Genomic DNA, 19582 nt, shown 5'->3' with positions numbered 1-19582 from the left:
CAGTTTCCAGCTGCAAGTCCTTCTATATCTCATTACCCGCTGATTGTGGTTCTTAAATCACATGGTCCTCTGGGTTTTGTGTCCATCCTCTACACCCACTTAATTTAAGCCAAAATATCTCAAACGCCCCTGCCGGAGGACAGTATTGGTGTACTCACATTCTAACTCACTGGAGATGACTGGGAATAAGTGATGTCATCGCAACCTAGTGTTTCACCTGCTGCAAATAATTAATTGATCCAACTCTATATGATCCATCACAGTTATATCACACCCATCAGACTTCATAGAATGAGGCGTTCTCCCTCGGACAAGTCATGAGTTTTACTAACCTACAGCAGACTTCTGGAACCCCTGATTTATCTCTCTGGGGTCCTGTCCGAGAAGATCTGGCCACATCACATTTGGATATTTCTCCAAGGGGTATTCTTTCAGGCCTGAAAGGTTATTGCTCTGAGGTGGATGGACCCGAGACCCCCACCTCTTGCCAAATCAAGAAAGTTGGTGAATTCTTTTCACCCATTTTCCCAGTTGGTATATAAACATCGAAAATGAAAATGTTCTTCTAAGTTTGAAAAGGTGTGTGGCCCCTGGTGTTGCTCCCCGTTACACACTGTTTCCTCTCTGCAGTTAGTTGACTGGGCCCGCCTTCCCCTTCAGAACCTACTTTCACTTATTGAGGTCTAATTAGTAGCTGTATGGGCAGTCCCCCCACAATGACGGCTTTCCCCCATAGACTAATTGTGTGATGGTAAGGTGCTAGAGATCAGTGCTGCTTAATGTTTAATGTTTCTGAGTTCTGTTGTCTCGGCAGTCCAGGCTGTGCACTGAGGACAAGCAGGTCTGTACACTGAGGACAAGCAGGGTTCTGTACACTGAGGACAAGCAGGGCTCTGTACACTGAGGACAAGCAGGGCTCTGTACACTGAGGACAAGCAGGGCTCTGTACACTGAAGACAAGCAAGGTTCTGTACTCTGAGGACAAGCAGGGCTCTGTACACTGAGGACAAGCAGGTATTTGTACACTGAGAACAAGCAGGTATCTGTACACTGAGGACAAGCAGGGCTCTGTACACTGGGGACAAGCAGGGTTCTGTACATTGAGGAAATGCAGGCCTCTGTATGCTGAGGACAAGCAGGGCTCGGTACACTGAGGACAAGTGTTGTCTGTACACTAAGGACAAGCAGGGCTCTGTATGCTGAGGACAAGCAGGGCTCCGTACACTGAGGACAAGCAGGTATCTGTACACTGAGGACAAGCAGGGCTCTGTACACTGGGGACAAGCAGGGCTGTGTACACTGAGGGCAAGCAGGGCTCTGTACACTGAAGACAAGCAGGGTTCTGTACACTGAGGAAATGCAGGCCTCTGTATGCTGAGGACAAGCAGGGCTCTGTACACTGAGGAAAGGCAGGCCTCTGTATGCTGAGGACAAGCAGGGCTCTGTACACTGAGGACAAGTGGGGTTTGTACACTGAGGGCAAGCAGGGCTCTGTATGCTGATGACAAGCAGGGCTCTGTACAATGAGGAAATGCAGGCCTCTGTACGCTGAGGACAAGCAGGGCTCTGTACACTGAGGACAAGTGGGGTCTACATTATATAAAATGTTTTTGCAAACAACAGGTACACTTTAAGGTTTGAACATTGAATACAGACGAAAAGATAGGTCTGGTTAATTAAATGGGCACTATCATTAAAACGAATGTTTGCTATTGCACGCCTTATGATAAATAAAAATCTCTCTAATGTACTTTGTTTAAGAAAAATGAAGTTCTCTATGTTTAATTTGTGTTCAAATAGTTGGCACTAGGTGTCTCCCTACTTGTCCAGAGCACTTCTATTTTAAAATCTGAATCCTTCCAGTACTTATCAGCTGCTGTATACTACAGAGAAAATTGTACAGTTCTTTCCAGTCCGACCACAGTGCTCTCTGCTGACACCACTGGCCGTGTCAGGAACTATCCAGATTAGAAGCATATTCCCATAGAAAACCTCTCCTGCTCTGGACAGTTCCTGATATGGACAGAGGTGGCAGCAGAGAGCACTGTGGTCAGAGTTCCCCTTTTACTGGAAAAGAAGATGTGCTACCAAGAAGAGAGAAGAGACTGGATGTAGCAAAACAGACAGGAAACTCATAAGGAATATGAAGCCTGAACCCCATCTATACATTTCTGTGGACATACAGCGTGCTATATATTATTACTTTATTTTGATCATTTTAAAACACAAAATCTTAACTTTGAGATGTGTAAGAAGGCTACACTTGGATGGATTCCATTATATGATGGAAAATGTAAGGACGCCCCCTTCCCATAGACTTTCATTGAGGGGGCGGGCGTGAACACGGAAGCCCAAACACACAACGTTCGGAACTCAATTTTTATATATTTATTTATTTTATTTATACAGCGCCAACAGATTCCGCAGCGCTTACAATTATGGGGTACAAACAAAGACAAGTATCAGACATAAAATTACACAATAACTATTCAAACAAGAGGTGTGGGGATATATTGAGGAAATGTTGAGGATATGTTGAGGATATGTTGGGGATATGTTGGGGATATATTGGGGATATGTTGGGGATATGTTGGGGATATGTTGGGGGTATGTTGGAGGTATGTTGGGGATATGTTGGGGATATATTGAGGATATGTTGTGGATATGTTGTGGATATGTTGGGGATATGTTGGGGATATGTTGGGGATATGTTGTGGATATGTTGGGGATATCTTGGGGATATGTTGGGGATATGTTGGGGATATGTTGGGGATATGTTGGGGGTATGTTGGGGGTATGTTTGGGATATGTTGGGGATATGTTGGGGATATGTTGAGGATATATTGAGGATATGTTTGGGATATGTTGGGGATATGTTGGGGGTATGTTGGGGATATGTTGGGGATATGTTGAGGATATGTTGGGGATATGTTGAGGCCAATTAGAGACTGTTATAGGCCTGTCTGAAGAGATGTGTTTTTAGGCCACGTTTGAAACTATGGATGTTGTTGTTGAGTCTGAGGGATTGAGGTATAGCATTCCAGAGAACCGATGCAGCACGAGTGAAGTCTTGGAGATGGGAGTGAGAAGTTCGGATTATAGAAGATGTTAGTGTGAGATCATTAGCAGATCGGAGAGAACGTGTAGGATGGTAGACTGAGATGAGAGAGGAGATGTAGGGAGGTACAGCACTGTGGAGGGCTTTGTATGTGAGACTGAGGATTTTGTACTGTATTCTGGACTGAATTGGTAACCAGTGTAGTGACTGGCACAGGGAGGAAGCGTCGGTGTAGCGGCTGGAGAGGAAGATGAGTCTGGCTGCGGCATTAAGGATGGACTGGAGAGGAGAGAGTTTGGAGAAAGGAAGGCCTATTAGTAAAGAGTTACAGTAGTCGAGGCGGGAGTGAATCAAAACAATAATGAGAGTTTTGCTTTGTTCAGGACGCTGGGTAGCGGAGTAACCCTTTAATGTTCCATGATACAGATAAAAAAAAAAATCTTTGCTGTAGTTCACAATGTGAATTCCAGTCCAGAGAACAAAGGGTTATTTACATACAGCTTAAAAGTGAATTTCAGTGGGGAATATGCTTCGGGATATGTGTGTAAAATACATTGTGTGAACAAACTCTTTAAATCACAGGGATAAAACCTTTCTTACCTTCATAAGAATTAACACATAAATCATTGTCAGTTGAATAGATTTTCCATCGACTCCCGTCTTTTGGTTGTGAAGAGAGAACAACTTTTCCTCTATCTCTGTCGGTCATGTAAAGATCAACTTTCTGGACCCCAAACAAAGTCTCATTCTTACATTCCCATTTTTGGAGGCCACTTTTGCCATCACATGTATTCAGCGTCACTGCTGACCCTTCTACTAGAGATGATACAGACAGACATTGTGATGTCCCCACATTTATAAGCTGATCTTCAGAAATCCATTGAAATTTCTGCATTGTAGACTTTTCATTACATTCAGCCATGACGAGCCCAGAATTCTCTGCTTGTAGACATTGCTTGCTGGAGTCATTGTAGATTAGAAATGTTTTGGCACCTGAAAATAAGACGATTTTTATGAATTTATTTCACTAAAATTGGATTTGTTTCTGTAAACCTATATTAAATTTCCTAAAGAGGCTACAAACAGATATAGGAAGGTTTAGCATTTCACAAGGTCAAAGTCTGCAGAGGCTTCTACGGGGTCATAGTAGGTTTTTGTGAGAAAATGTTGGATAATAGCTCAGATATATATCAGACTTCAGGCACAGCTGGCAAATCTTCCTAAGAAGCTGCCACTAGGTGATGTTAGCTGCTTATATACTGTATCTTATTTATTACATCTATTGACTTGAATTGCTGACGCTAGTGACAGCTAGAGATGCCGCAAATTGTTAGGCGTCGAACGGTTTGCAGCGAACTTCGCATGTTCGGGTTCGCCTCGCCGGGCGAACATATGTGAAGTTTGATCGCCCCCTATTCATTAACATTGCGGTAAACTTTGACCCTGTGTGTCACAGGGCAGACACATTACAGCCAATCACTAGCAGACCCTCCCTTCCAGGCCCTCCTACCTCCTGCACGGACGCCATTTTACTTTCATTCGGCATGCTGCAGGCTTAGAGAGAGGAGGGAAAGTGAAGCTGCTCTTGCTGTATAGGGAAAGCAATAGCTAGGGGGTTAATTCAGGGTCCACAACACTCCTAAACCACTAATATAACATCTGCTTTAAGGACAGCACCCAAAAAAGCCCTTTTAGGGCTCAAATATCAGTCCGTGTCTCTTGCAACAGCTGGAGGCACCCTGGTTGGGAGGGAACCACAGGTTAAAAGGGGTACTCCGGTTGAAAACTTGATTTTTTTCAAGCAGCTACAGTATTAGAAGGGCTCAAAGATCAGTCCGTGTGTTTTGCAACAGCTGGAGGCACCCTGGTTGTCTAACCACTGTTTAAAAGGGGTACTCCGCTGGCAAACTTTTTTTCAGTCCAGCAACTACAGTATTAAAAGGGCTCAAACATCAGTCCATGTGTTTTGCAACAGCTGGAGGCACCCTGGTTGGGGACCACTGCTTAAAAGGGGAACTCCGCTGGTAAGCTTTTTGCTCATTGTCACACTAGTGCAGTGATGGCGAACCTAAGGCACGCGTGCCACAGGTGGCACGCCGAGCCCCCTCTGTGGGCACACGGCCACAGGCCCCCGTCACATTCGGGACATCCCTGTGTCCCGAAAGTTTTTTTCGGGATACAAGGATGTCCTGGTTACCTCTCTGCGGCCCCGCGTTAACTTTAAAAACGCGTGACCGCCGAGAGGTGGCGCATGACATCCCGCTGGTCACTTACCATGCGCGTGTCATCCTCGGTCCTCCCTGATGCTCTGCTCTGCTTTACGGGCGCACGCATGCGTCGGGGAGGACCAAGGATGACGCGCGCATGGTAAGTGACCAGCGGGACATCATCTTCTGTGTTCCGACCCAGACATACAGCCTCCAGCCATACACTGTATGTGGCTGGAGGCTGTATGTCTGTGGGGGAACACTGCCTGTCTAATGTGGGGGGAACTTTACTGCACCTAATGTGGGGGATGGACTTTACTGCCAACCTTGTGGGGGAAATTATACTGCCAACCTTGTGTGGGGGGGGGGGGGAACTATACTGCCAATCTAGTGTGGGGAAATATACTGCCAACTTGATGTGGGGAATTATACTGCCAACCTAATGTGGGGAACTATACTGCACCTAATGTGGGGAACTATACTGCACCCAATGTGGGGAACTACACTGCCAACCTAATGTGGGGGAACTATACTGCCAACCCTAATGTGGGGAACTATACTGCCAACCCTAATGTGGGGAACTATACTGCACCCAATGTGGGGGAACCATACTGCCAACCCTAATGTGTGGGGAACTATACCGCCAATCTAATGTGGGACATTTTTCTGGTACTCTCTGCTGACCTCTCTGTCCATTTTAGCAACCGTGGATATTAGATGTATGCTAAGGGTAGCATGGTGGCTCAGAGGTTAGCACTTGCAGCGCTGGGGCCTTGGGTTCAAATCCCACTATGTGCTGCCTCAAGGGGGGCTCTAACTATGTGCTGCCTAATATGGGGGAATCTATGTGCTGCCTCAAGGCGGGCTCTATGTGCTGCCTAATATGGGGGAATCTTATGTGCTGCCTAAAGGGGGGCTCTAACTATGTGCTGCCTAACATGGGGGAATCTATGTGCTGCCTAATATGGGGGAATCTTATGTGCTGCTTAAAGGGGGGCTCTAACTATGTTCTGCCTAATTTAGGGGAATCTTATGTGCTGCCTAAAGGGGAGCTCTAACTTTGTGCTGCCTAACATGGGGGAATCTATGTGCTGCCTAAAGGGGGGCTCTAACTATGTGCTGCCTAATTTGGGGGAATCTTATGTGCTGCCTAAAGGGGGAATCTAACTATGTGATGCCTAAAGGGGGGCTCTATGTGCTGCCTAAAGGGGGTTAAGCACGTTATTCCAAACCATTTAGGAATAATAGGTGATTTATGCACTTTATGGATTAAAACCAGACTCTGCATCAACTATGTAATTTTCCATGGGAGTTTTGCCATGGATCCCCCTCCAGCACGCCACAGTCCGGGTATTAGTCCCCTTGAAACAACTTTTAAATCACTATTGTGGCCAGAAAGAGTCCCTGTGGGTTTTAAAATTCGCCTGCCTATTGAAGTCAATGGCGGTTCGCCCGGTTCGCAAACTTTTGCTGAAGCACGCATTCGCGGTTCGCGAACCGAAAATGTTATGTTCGTGACATCTCAAGTGACAGCTGGAGGCAGCCACAATTACTTGGTATTCTATGGCTGTGAGAAGGAAGATACTTTCCTACTAGCAATGTTTATGGAAGACACTCTGATGCCACTGTTTATGGTTTACTGTTTATTATTGCCATTCTGCTCACACTGTTTATTATGTGCACTCTGCTGGCACTTATTATGTGCACTCTGCTGGCACTGTTTATTATGTGCACTCTGCTGGCACTTATTATGTGCACTCTGCTGGCACTGATTATTATGTGCACTCTGCTGGCACTTATTATGTGCATTCTGCTGGCACTTATGTGCACTCTGCTGGCACTGATTATTATGGGCACTCTGCTGGCACTGATTATTATGTGCACTCTGCTGGCACTTATTATGTGCATTCTGCTGGCACTTATTATGTGCATTCTGCTGGCACTTATTATGGGCACTCTGCTGGCACTGATTATTATGGGCACTCTGCTGGCACTGATTATTATGTGCACTCTGCTGGCACTGATTATGTGCACTCTGCTGGCACTGATTATTATGTGCACTCTGCTGGCACTTATTATGTGCACTCTGCTGGCACTTATGTGCACTCTGCTGGCACTTATTATGTGCACTCTGCTGGCACTTATGTGCACTCTGCTGGCACTGATTATTATGGGCACTCTGCTGGCACTGATTATTATGGGCACTCTGCTGGCACTGATTATTATGTGCACTCTGCTGGCACTTATTATGTGCATTCTGCTGGCACTTATTATGTGCATTCTGCTGGCACTTATTATGGGCACTCTGCTGGCACTGATTATTATGGGCACTCTGCTGGCACTGATTATTATGTGCACTCTGCTGGCACTTATTATGTGCATTCTGCTGGCACTTATTATGGGCACTCTGCTGGCACTTATTATGGGCACTCTGCTGGCACTTATTATGTGCACTCTGCTGGCACTTATTATGTGCATTCTGCTGGCACTTATGTGCACTCTGCTGGCACTGATTATTATGGGCACTCTGCTGGCACTGATTATTATGTGCACTCTGCTGGCACTTATTATGTGCATTCTGCTAGCACTTATTATGGGCACTCTGCTGGCACTTATTATGTGCACTCTGCTGGCACTTATTATGTGCACTCTGCTGGCACTTATTATGTGCACTTTGCTGGCACTTATTATGGGCACTCTGCTGGCACTGATTATTATGTGCACTCTGCTGGCACTTATTATGTACATTCTGCTGGCACTGATTATTATGTGCACTCTGCTGGCACTTATTATGGGCACTCTGCTGGCACTGCTTATTATGTGCACTCTGCTGGCACTTATTATGTGCATTCTGCTGGCACTTATGTGCACTCTGCTGGCACTGTTTATTATGGGCACTCTGCTGGCACTTATTATGGGCACTCTGCTGGCACTTATTATGGGCACTCTGCTGGCACTGTTTATTATGGGCACTCTGCTGGCACTTATTATGGGCACTCTGCTGGCACTTATTATGTGCACTCTGCTGGCACTTATGGGCACTCTGCTGGCACTGATTATTATGGGCACTCTGCTGGCACTGATTATTATGGGCACTCTGCTGGCACTTATTATGGGCACTCTGCTGGCACTGATTATTATGGGCACTCTGCTGGCACTTATTATGTGCACTCTGCTGGCACTGATTATTATGGGCACTCTGCTGGCACTTATTATGTGCACTCTGCTGGCACTGATTATTATGGGCACTCTGCTGGCACTGATTATTATGGGCACTCTGCTGGCACTGATTATTATGGGCACTCTGCTGGCACTTATTATGGGCACTCTGCTGGCACTGATTATTATGGGCACTCTGCTGGCACTTATTATGTGCACTCTGCTGGCACTGATTATTATGGGCACTCTGCTGGCACTTATTATGGGCACTCTGCTGGCACTGATTATTGTGGGCACTCTGCTGGCACTGATTATTATGGGTACTCTGCTGGCACTGATTATTGTGGGCACTGTTTATTGTTATAAGGGCCATTTCTAAGTGGTCTGTGTGCTCCCTTTTCCCTAAAATTGCAGTCTCTTCTAGGTGCAGTCTTTTTCTTTTAAAATATGTTTTTAGTTAAAAACAAAATGTTCCATCACAAAGATACAAAGTAACAGCATAAGCATGGACGTTTTCCAACAAGGTGGGTGAAAAATAACAAGTGAATAAGAACTGTACAATGTGGACACTAGAAGAGCCTTGAGAAAATACACAGAAGTTGTAGTCATGTACAGACTATTCATTAGTGTCCCTGAGGATCGTGATGACCCTTTTTCCTTCCTATGACTCATTTAGTGGGTTTATCACCATTTAAAAAGTCTTTGTATTGCAAAGAAATACTTTTTATTTTTTTTTTTTTTGCTGATTTCAGAAATTATACAATTTGTAACTTCTCATCTGATAATCACAAGTTTCTGGCTATTTATGTCGGCCAAGGAGCACTTTCTTAGTCGAGAGGCCATTCCCTATGAACTATGCAAAAATTCAGATATTGGGAGATTCATTCATTTTGAAGAATTCTCCAAGGGCACAAGAAAGGCATTGGGCATTATTAGGCTCCCAAAGGATGGCTTCATTTTATTATAAGAATATCCTTAAAGAGTACCTGTCATCACAAAAACTTTTCATATGTTGGTAATTAAAGTGTACCTGTCTTCAACAAAAACTTTTTATATAATGTAGATAATACCATTATATGTATATTTGTAATATACATTGGTTAAAAAAATATGTATATATTTGTCCCTGCAGCTATTGCCTGTGTGTCTCTATGAGGAGTCCAAATACAGGAAGTGAGGGTGGACAAGCAGGACTCTGTGCACTAAGAAAGCAGGAGAGTGCACTGAGGCTCTATAACAGGCTCCTGGCTCATACATCAGGATGATTGACAAGCCAGCAGTCTGCACAGATCCCTGCTTGTCCCCCCTCACTCCCTGTATTTGGGCTCCTCATGGAGACACACAGACAATAGCTGCAGGGACAGTATTTTTTTACCTAAAAATATACACAATTTTTAACCAATGTATATTACAAATATACATATAACGGTATTATCTACATTGTATAAAAAGTTTTGTTGATGACTGGTACACTTTAATGTATTAGAAACAACTTTCTAATACTATATCATAAAAAAAAAATTATATTTATATGTTTATTTTGACTTGTAAAAACTGACCACTAGGGGTCTCCTTACATGTCCCAGCCTCAAGTCTCTCAGAGAGTTCAGACTCATGCATAAGTCCTAACTCTCATAGTGCAGCCCGGACACTGACGAGCACAGCGCAGCTCCCTGCCTGTCAGACAGACGGGAGCGAGCTCTGCGCACGCTGCGTGAACGCTGCCTGCAGTGAACGAGCTTTGAAAGAGGATTATCAAGGAAATACTGGGTGAAGATGAAAAACAAAAACTGTGGGGGGCAGGTAATGAAGAAGGCAACCTACCAGCAGCATAATATAGAGCAACAGAGATGGTGGCAGGTACTCTTTAACCCCTTAAAGTCCTTTCTCTTTCTATAACGTGGGGTTACGACGTGGCCTCGCGTCATAGCGGGTCGGACCCGGCCTCTAACGACGACCGGAACCCGTGGCTAATAGTGCGTGGCAGTGATCGCGGTGCCACACGCTATTAACCCTTTAGACACGGCGTTCAAAGTTGAACGCTGCATCTAAAGTGAAAGTGAAACCATGCCGATTAGCTCAGGGAGCTGTTCGGGATCGCCGCGGCGAAATCGCGGCATCCCGAAAAGCTGCAGGACACGAGGAGGGTCTCCTACCTTGCCTCCTGGTGTCCGGTCACCGAATGACTGCTCAGTGCCTGAGATCCAGGCATGAGCATTCAAGCGGCAGAAACATCGATCAGTGGTTTCCTATGAGAAACCATTTATCAATGTAAAAGAACAGTGCGTGCAGTGTTATATGTCCCTATGGGATAACAATGATCAGTGTGTGCAGTGTTATAGGTCCCTATGGGACCTATAACACTGCAAAAAAAAAGTTTAAAAAAAAAGTGAATAAAGATCATTTAACACCTCCCCTATTAAAAGTTTGAATCACCCCCCTTTTACCATAAAAAAATGTGTAAATAAACATAAAAATAAACATATATGGTATCACCGCGTGCGGAAATGTCCGAATTATAAAAATATATAGTTAATTAAACTGCACGGTCAATGGCGTACACGCAAAAAAATTCCAAAGTCCAAAATAGTGTATTTTTGGTCAATTTTTAAATCATGAAAAAATGAATAAAAAGTGATCAACAAGTCCGATCAATACAAAAATGGTACCCTTAAAAACTTCAGATCATGGTGCAAATAATGAGCCCTCATACCGCCCCATATGTGGTAAAATAAAAAAGTTATAGGGGTCAGAAGATGACAATTTTAAATGTATACATTTTCCTGCATGTAGTTATGATTTTTTTCAGAAGTACGACAAAATCAAACCTATATAAGTAGGGGATCATTTTAATCGTATGAACCTACAGAATACAGATATGGTGTCATTTTTACCGAAAAATTTACTGCGTAGAAACAGAAGCCCCCAAAATTTACAATTTTGTCTCACAATGATTTTTTTTTCCCGTTTCCCCGTAGATTTTTGGGTAAAATGACTGATGTCATTACAAAGTAGAATTGGTGGCACAAAAAATAAGCCATCATATGGATTTTTAGGTGCAAAATTGAAAGGGTTATGATTTTTTTAAAGGTAAGGAGGAAAAAATGAAAGTGCAAAAACGGAAAAACCCCTAGTCCTTAAGGGGTTAAATCAGCAATAAAACATCAAGTTTAGAAAAGCTACAGAATTAGACATACTATGAAAGTTTTAAAAAGGCAATAATGCAAGTCCACACTGGGAGAGAAGGGAAGGTGAACCATCAAAAAGCATGTGAAGAAACAATCAAAACTAAACAAAGAACAATAGTTGTGCCAGGTATAGGTGTAGAGGGAGTGTATGTCACTAGACATAAGAAGGGTTTCCCATAAACAGTAATCAGATAACAGAGAGTATCACAACTATCTATCGGTAATTATACACCCTACAAAGACATGCGGAAAACACCCACAAAAGTGCTTAACAAAGTATATTTCATTTATTGAATACGCCAAACATATAAAACCTTCAATAGTATTAAATAATTCATTCACAAACATGAAGGGACATACACTGTATGGGGATCAGAACACTCACAACAGGTAACAGGTAACTAATGGAAAGTTCACGCGAATGCTTCACTTTTTATTGTCTGTTCCTCTATATGTATTTCTTTAAGGGCCAGAGGAATTGTCGAATATCTTTATGACTTGTGTATGTATTTATTTATGAATTTATTTTGGTCCTATATATTTCCATTCTTAGCCCTGTAATTATTTTGTAAATGCACAGTATGTATAGTGTCTACAAGGAGAATATATAGGAGTCATATGTGAGATTCACATAGGGAGATAACATTCACCTGCACAGTCCATGCTTGGTAAGCAGCAATGGGAGTGTAATGGTTTACATGATACTATAGTAGGACTGGTGCACTATTACATTGGTTACCTTTTACATTGTGGGTGTTCCAAGCCCCATACAGTGTTCTTTGTATGTCCTTTCATGTCTGTTTCTATTTTGTATTTTTTATTATATCAATTGGTTGCGTATTGTCACTTGGTGTGGCGTTAAAGGGGTTCTCCGGTGTTTAGACATCTCATCCCCTATCCAAAGGATAGGGGATAAGATGCCCGATCGCGGAAGTCCCGCCGCTGGGGAACCCCGTGATCTTGCATGCGGCACCCCGTTTATAATCAGTCCCTGGAGCGTGTTCGCTCCGGGTCTGATTACCGGCGACCACAATGCAAGCCTACGGGAGGGGGCGTGATAGCTATCACTCCCGGGGACTTATTATAAACAGGGTGCCGCATGCAAGATCACGGGGGTCCCCAGCGGAGCAGCTATCAGGCATCTTATCCCGTATCCTTTGCATAGGGGATAAGATGTCTAAGCACCGGAGAACCCCTTTAAGCGTTTTTATTTCTTTTTGTATTGGTCATCGGGGAAGACAACAGTAGTAAGAAAAACAAAGGTAATTTCCTTCAAAAACACCCCTACGTCTGTCTCCAGATAGGGTATGGTTTTACAACTTGGCTCTATTTACTGCAATGCAACTGAGCTGCAGAACCACACCCAACCTGGAGACAGACATGGAGTGGTTTTTGAAAGAAAGTAGCTCTGTTCTTCTATTCCTGGATTACCCCTTTAAGTTAAATACAATCACAAAAGTTAATGAAAAGGGGATATAAAATTGGTCAAGCATGCCAGTCTTCATTTTTGAGCTTTTCTCAGATGTGGCTAGGATCCAAGGTGATATAACAGTGATGTCTGGGAGGGCCTTAATTGCGGACCAATCTGTTATATCATAGTCCTAGCTTGTAGGCTACTGCCTTTGTATACTACATTTTCTTGATATGTTCGGTGCAGTCAATAGTGGTGGCAAGGCCAAATGGAAAGAGCCATCTGTAAAGTATTTGTTTTTTTCTGAAAGTAATGGTGATTGTTTACAGGCAGTGTCACTCTTGAGAGGGATTGGAACCAGATCAGCAAAAATAGAATTTTCGAACCTGAGGACTTTGCGAGTACACTCTGTATCAATCTACCAATTCCAGTAGTACTGATTATGGGAACCCTCTAATTCGCATAATATATTTCCTTCCCCTGTTTTCTTAATCTTTCAAATAGTCATACAGGGTGTTTACATGCTGCTGTGTGGTGGCATGAGAGAAATTTACTTATAGATTAATTTAAAGTTAAAGGGTACCTCTCATCAAAAAAACTTTTGATATATTATAGATTAATGTATGCAGAATAACTTTACAATTGCATGTTATTAAAAAAATATGCTTCTTTCTATTTAATTTTCCACTTTGAAGAAATGACCACTAGGGGTCTCCCTACCAGTCCTGGCAGCAAGCATTTCAGACTCATGCTGGAGTCCTAAACACTACGAGCTGCCAGTCTGCTTTGTTCACAAAGGAGAACACTCAGAGCTGCCAGCCTGCTTTGTTCACAGCCTGTTTGGCTGTGAACAAAGCAGGCTGGCAGCTCTGAGTGTTTAGGACTCCAGCATGAGTCAGAAATGCTTGCTGACAGGACTGATCGGGAAAAATACAATAGAAAGAAGAATATTTTTCATTAACATGCTATTGGAAAGTTATTCAACATTAATTAATCTAAAATATATCAAAAGTTTATTTGATGAGAGGTACCCTTTAACCCAATAATCCCTTTTTCCCACACCACTAATAAAATGTGTTTATTTTATTTCTTTATTGCACACACATTGATATTTAAATTGGTATCTTTGCCACGCTATTGTAATCATATATAACAGTCCTTCAGTCCAGCTGGCCTTATCCTGTGGATAAAACAAAATGGAAGAGTGCTCCATAGCATAAAATCGCCACTGTAAGGTTCAGTTTAATGCAATGAGGAATTCTTACCAGAAGCAGTTGTGTGAGCTCACACACAACAATGGTCAGCATGGGTGAGTAGACAAGCCTGGTCTGCAGCCTCCCGACCTTACAAGACAGAGCAAGAGACGACTTCCACAGAGCGGTGGGTGGATAATGGCGCTGACCAGGAGAGGACACGTCCGGTGGAGAAAAAGGATTTATTCAAATGCAACGCGTTTCACCACGCTTGCGCGGCTTCATCAGGCATCTGCCTGATGAAGCCGCGCAAGCGCGGCGAAAGGCGTTGCATTTGAATAAATCCTTTTTCTCCACCGGACGCGTCCTCTCCTGGTCAGCGCCATTATCCACCCACCGCTCTGTGGAAGTCGTCTCTTGCTTTATCCTGTGGATGACCATATTGCTAACTGACAGCGTCTACTGTCCGCTCTGTTAGACAATAATTATTTTCAAAACCATTTCTCTCCAGTCCCCCTCGACAGTTTTGCCCCGTCCATGGCTTTATCAAGAGGCTGCAGGACTGAATGTAAAACACCGTAACTGGGGTTTTTAAAAACCTCCTTTCATGACAACACTGTGGATGTCAGACACTTAGAGGACCAATGGGACTTTGATTTTCAAAAGGAACCTATCATGCACACGAAATTCCAGATTGACAAAGTATAAGTCTTATCAGAAATCAGCCTCGCCTATCACATTCCCAGAATAGGTAGAAATGCTTTAATTCGGCCCCTCACTCCTGACATGGATCAGCTTATGTGCTACTCAAGCCCTTGCCATAGTGGTAGGCCAACTGGAATAAGATACAGTCCCCAACCCAGACTGTTGTAGAGAATAATAATGATACAAGGGAAGTAACAGCAAAGGGTTAATGCCCCTCTTAGAATTTCCTCAGTAGTTGAGTGTCCCTATATGTGATACTAAGGGAGTTATAGGAAGTCTCTGGGCAGTATTGAAAAATAGCCACTAGACAGCACTGATGTATAAGAAATGGTAATATTGGAATAGAATATTGGAGATTTTTCTTGTGAATTGTTTGGGTTGAGATTTAGATAACTCAGCATTGTCTCTTAATGTATAAGTTTTGCTTCTTTTTAGAACCCCTGCGTACAATGGCAGCATTGTGGCTCAGTGGTTGGCACTTTTGCCTTGAAGCGCTGGGGTCCTAGATTCAAATCCCACCAAGGACATTATCTATAAGAGTTTGTCTTTTCTCACTGTGTCTGTGTGGGTGTACTCCAGTTTCCTACCACACTCCAAAATGATAAAGGAGTGATTCTGCAGGTAGTAACCACAGACCACTTCTCAGTTCCTATCCTTCCTGCCTGATGTTTTGGTCACTTTTAAATGCTGGCGGTGCTTTCACTCTAGTGATAGCATGAGATGGAGTCTACAACTCACACAATTGGCTCAGGTAGTGCAGCTCATCCAGGATGGCACATTAATGCGAGCTGTGGCAAGAAGGTTTGCTGTGTCTGTCAGCGTAGTGTCCAGAGCATGGAGGCGCAACCAGGAGACAGGCCAGTACATCAGGAGTCGTGGAGGAGGCCGTAGGAGGGCAACAACCCGGCAGCAGGACCACTACCTCTGCCTTTGTGCAAGGAGGAGCAGGAGGAGCACTGTCAGAGCCCTGCAGAATGACCTCCAGAAGGCCACAAATGTGCATTTGTCTACTCAGACAGTCAGAAACAGACTCCATTAGTGTGGTTAGAGGCCCGATGTCCACAGGTGGGGGTTGTGCTTACAGCCCAACAACATGCAGGACGTTTGGCATTTGCCAGAGAACACCAAGATTGGCAAATTCGCCACTTGCACTCTGTGCTCTTCACAGGTTCACACTGAGCACATGTGACAGACATGACAGAGTCTGGAGATGCCGTGGAGAACATTCTGCTGCCTGCAACATCCTCCAGCATGACCGGTTTGGGGTGGGTCAGTAATGGTGTGGGGTGGCATTTCTTTGGGGGCCGCACAGCCCTCCAAGTGCTTGCCAGAGGTAGCCTGACTGCCATTAGGTACTGAGATGAGATCCTCAGACCCCTTGTCAGACCATTTGCTGGTGCGATTGGCGCTGGGTTCTTCATAATGCAATACAATGCTAGACCTCATGTGGTTAGAGTGTGTCAGCAGTTCCTGCAAGAGGAAGGCATTGATGCTATGGACTGGCCTGCCTGTTCCCCAGACCTGAATCCGATTGAGCACATCTGGGACATCATGTCTCGCTCCATCCACCACAGACTGTCCAGGAGTTGGCGGATGCTTTAGGCCAGGTCTGGGAGGACACCCTTCAGGAGACCATCCGCCACCTCATCAGGGGTATGCCCAGGCGTTGTAGGGAGGTCATACGGGCATGTGGAGGCCACACACACTACTGATCCTCATTTTGACTTGTTTTAAGGACATTACATCAAAGTTGGATCAGCCTGTAGTGCGGTTTTCCACTTTGATTTTGAGTGTGACTCCATATCCAGACCTCCATGGGTTGATAAAATTGATTTCCATTGATAATTTTTGTGTGATTTAGTTGTCAGCAGTGCATCCAACTATGTAAAGACGAAAGTATTTCATGCGATCAATTCATTCATTCAGATCTAGGATGTGTTATCTTAGTGTTCCCTTAATTTTTTTTGAGCAAGTAGGGAACAGGGAGGGAGGTAATAAGACTTTTCTAGCACTTCATGGACCTTGTGCATACTTTGCAATAGATCCTACTTAGACAAGGCTGATTGCTGTGAAAGGTTAATCTAAGTGTCTACTGAGAAAAGTGGAGTGTACTAGGTAGCACTGACAGAAAAAGTCCCAGTGTGCTCAAGTCCCCCACAGCGAAATGAGCTTTATGGGAGCCACTATGGAAGCAAAGCAGGCAAGTAAGGTTGCCATTGGATGCCCCTTCAGGTGCTTGTAGGAGAGGCAAGAGGTGCCAACCGGTTATGAATTGGTGGGTTGGATAAGAAGAAAGAGAGTATATAAACGCAGCAAAGCAGGAGCTCCAGCAATGTACATGCTCCCAGCTCTGCTGCTAGTACTGCCCCATAGGCACTGTCTTTTTCAATGAACTATCATTCTGATGAGAAGAAAGAAGTTCATGTTAAGAACAAATAGGAACAAGCTTTTTTCTTGTAATTTACAAATGTTAGGAGGAGGATCAGGGCAAACTGTACCTTCAATAGAGACTAACTGCAGGACCACAGTACAGGACCACAAATAAAAAAACACTGATATAGGTGAGATCATTTTCTATGACAAAATATGAAAGAAGTAAAAGGGTCGGCACAGATACCAAATATGTATATTTTTATTTATTTTTTTAATTAGCAAAATTGGAAACAGGGTTGATTTACATTTCTTTTTATATTTTTCAAAAACTATTGTTTCACGCTACTTCAGCGCTTTATCCAGTCCAAAATTTTTGGGTTGGATGTAGCGCTGAAGTATCGTGAATCAATTGTCGTCCTCTGTCTATGTTCTCCCTCGCCTCATGTCTGTGATCCGTTCCCCCAACACCTGTCTCATTTCTACTGTGTGTGCTACAGCATATCAAAAATAAAATAAAAAGGATCATCGGGTGAGTGCTCAATTACTATTTTCTGCTCTTGATTACATTGCTTATGATATCTAGATGCATCATTTGTAGTGCACCGCCCGTACCAGCTCATGGGGACAGGCTGCATGTTTGTTCCCCCGTGATATAATGTGGAGCCATGGAATAGCAGTACCAGTGTTATTTGAACTTTCTTTTGATACATATGGCTTTCCCTTGGAATCACCTCACAGTTCTTCCGACTCCTTTCCACACTGCAGCTCACATGGAGCTCTGCACACAGCAGCAATTGAACTCCGAACTAGAGCTCAGCTAAACTTAGTAGCTCCCCCCTACCCTATATACAGGGCAATTTGGGTGTTCCCATTGGGCAATCAGGGTCACATGGGTACTCTGCATCATAGCTCCTCACTAATATCCAGAATATTCCTTAAAGGGGTAGTCCAGTGGTGAAAAACTTATCCCCTATCCTAAGGATAGGGGATAAGTTTGAGATCGCGGGGGTCCGACCGCTGGGGCCCCCCGCGATCTCTCTGTACGGGCCCCGGCTCTCCTACCTTTCCTCGGGGCTCCAGCGCATCCTCTTAGGGATCCCCTGCATCGTCGACGCTCTCCATCGTCGTCATCACGTCTCTGCGCACGCCGTCCCGTCATCCAATAGGAGCGGCGTGCATAGCGTAGCGTGAGAGCGAGGATGCCGGGGAAGCAGAGGCCTTGCCGGAGCGTCAGGGACACCCCGGGGACGCGGCGACAGCGATGGAGGGTGACATCCAGAGCAGCGGTGAGGAGCAGTGATGGTCCGGAGCGGCGGGGACATGTGAGTATAACCTCCAATACCAATGGTCTTCAACCTGCGGACCTCCAGATGCTACAAAACTACAACTCCCAGCATGCTCGGACAGCCGTTGGCTGTCCGGGCATGCTGGGTGTTGTAGTTTTGCAACATCTGGAGGTCCGGAGGTTGTAGACCACTGTCCTATACTTTACATTGCACGGATCCCTCAACATACGATGGTTTCAACCAACGATGGTCCATTTGGAACGGATTACCATCGTATGTTGAGGGACGGGACCACTGTATATAATTTTCAAGTTTACAGCCTTAGGTCTTATAGGTTCCAACTGCTGTGACCCCCTGATCAAAATAGTACTGTATGAGTGGTCTCCCGAACAACAGTTGGACCCCCACCAATCAGTCTAGTGACATATCCTATTAAATCCTTCTATTGATATTTGTTATTGTGATGATACAACTGCTGAAGGATCATATATTGGTCATATAGATAGGCTGCCTGTATGTCAAGACAAATCAATAACCAGAAATATAGGAAATGTAAGTACAGGATTACTCACCCAGCAGGCAGGATGGCCACAGTAGACATAGAAGAACAAGTAATGTGAAGAAAGTCATTGTAGATATCTCATTATTCTTTCCAGTTCTCAAAAGAATAGTGTGACCATAAGTGCACCAAACACAGTCCACCAAGGGAAGGGTGTAAATGTGGTGACTAAAAAAGAAATTTCCTGTCACATGGAGAATGAAATCACAGAGGACCTCCCATCACCTTCTGACTTTTCATTTCAACAGAAAGCCACAATTCTGCTCATATGATCAAAACCTGTTGATCAATTAGTTGCATCATTTTTTTTTAGGAATTTGTGCAGATAACATTTCTTTACTGTATTGAATGCAGCAAAAAAATATTTAACTGCACAGCAATGACATGTATGTATATATATATATATATATATATATATATATATATATATATATATATACACA

The 19582-nt window shown here is 44.0% G+C and overlaps 1 protein-coding gene across 1 annotated transcript in view; it reads right to left on the bottom strand.

Annotated features, from left to right (window-relative positions):
- The window catches only part of LOC130273045 (macrophage mannose receptor 1-like), a 68649-nt gene extending 49377 nt beyond the window's left edge, over nucleotides 1–19272 (bottom strand). Inside the window, exons 1-2 of the mRNA XM_056519207.1 lie at nucleotides 19153–19272; nucleotides 3659–4051 (exon numbers count right to left, since the gene is read on the bottom strand). Of these exons, the coding sequence (XP_056375182.1) occupies nucleotides 3659–4051; nucleotides 19153–19210 (451 nt within the window). The 5' untranslated portion in view covers nucleotides 19211–19272. The remainder of the gene's footprint in view (nucleotides 1–3658; nucleotides 4052–19152) is intronic.
- Between the last annotated feature and the right edge of the window lie 310 nt (nucleotides 19273–19582).

Source organism: Hyla sarda, chromosome 5 (genome assembly GCF_029499605.1).
Source record: "Hyla sarda isolate aHylSar1 chromosome 5, aHylSar1.hap1, whole genome shotgun sequence".
NCBI lineage: Eukaryota > Metazoa > Chordata > Amphibia > Anura > Hylidae > Hyla > Hyla sarda.
Note: the sequence above shows the minus strand (reverse complement) of the source record. Positions and strands in the feature narration are given on the sequence as shown.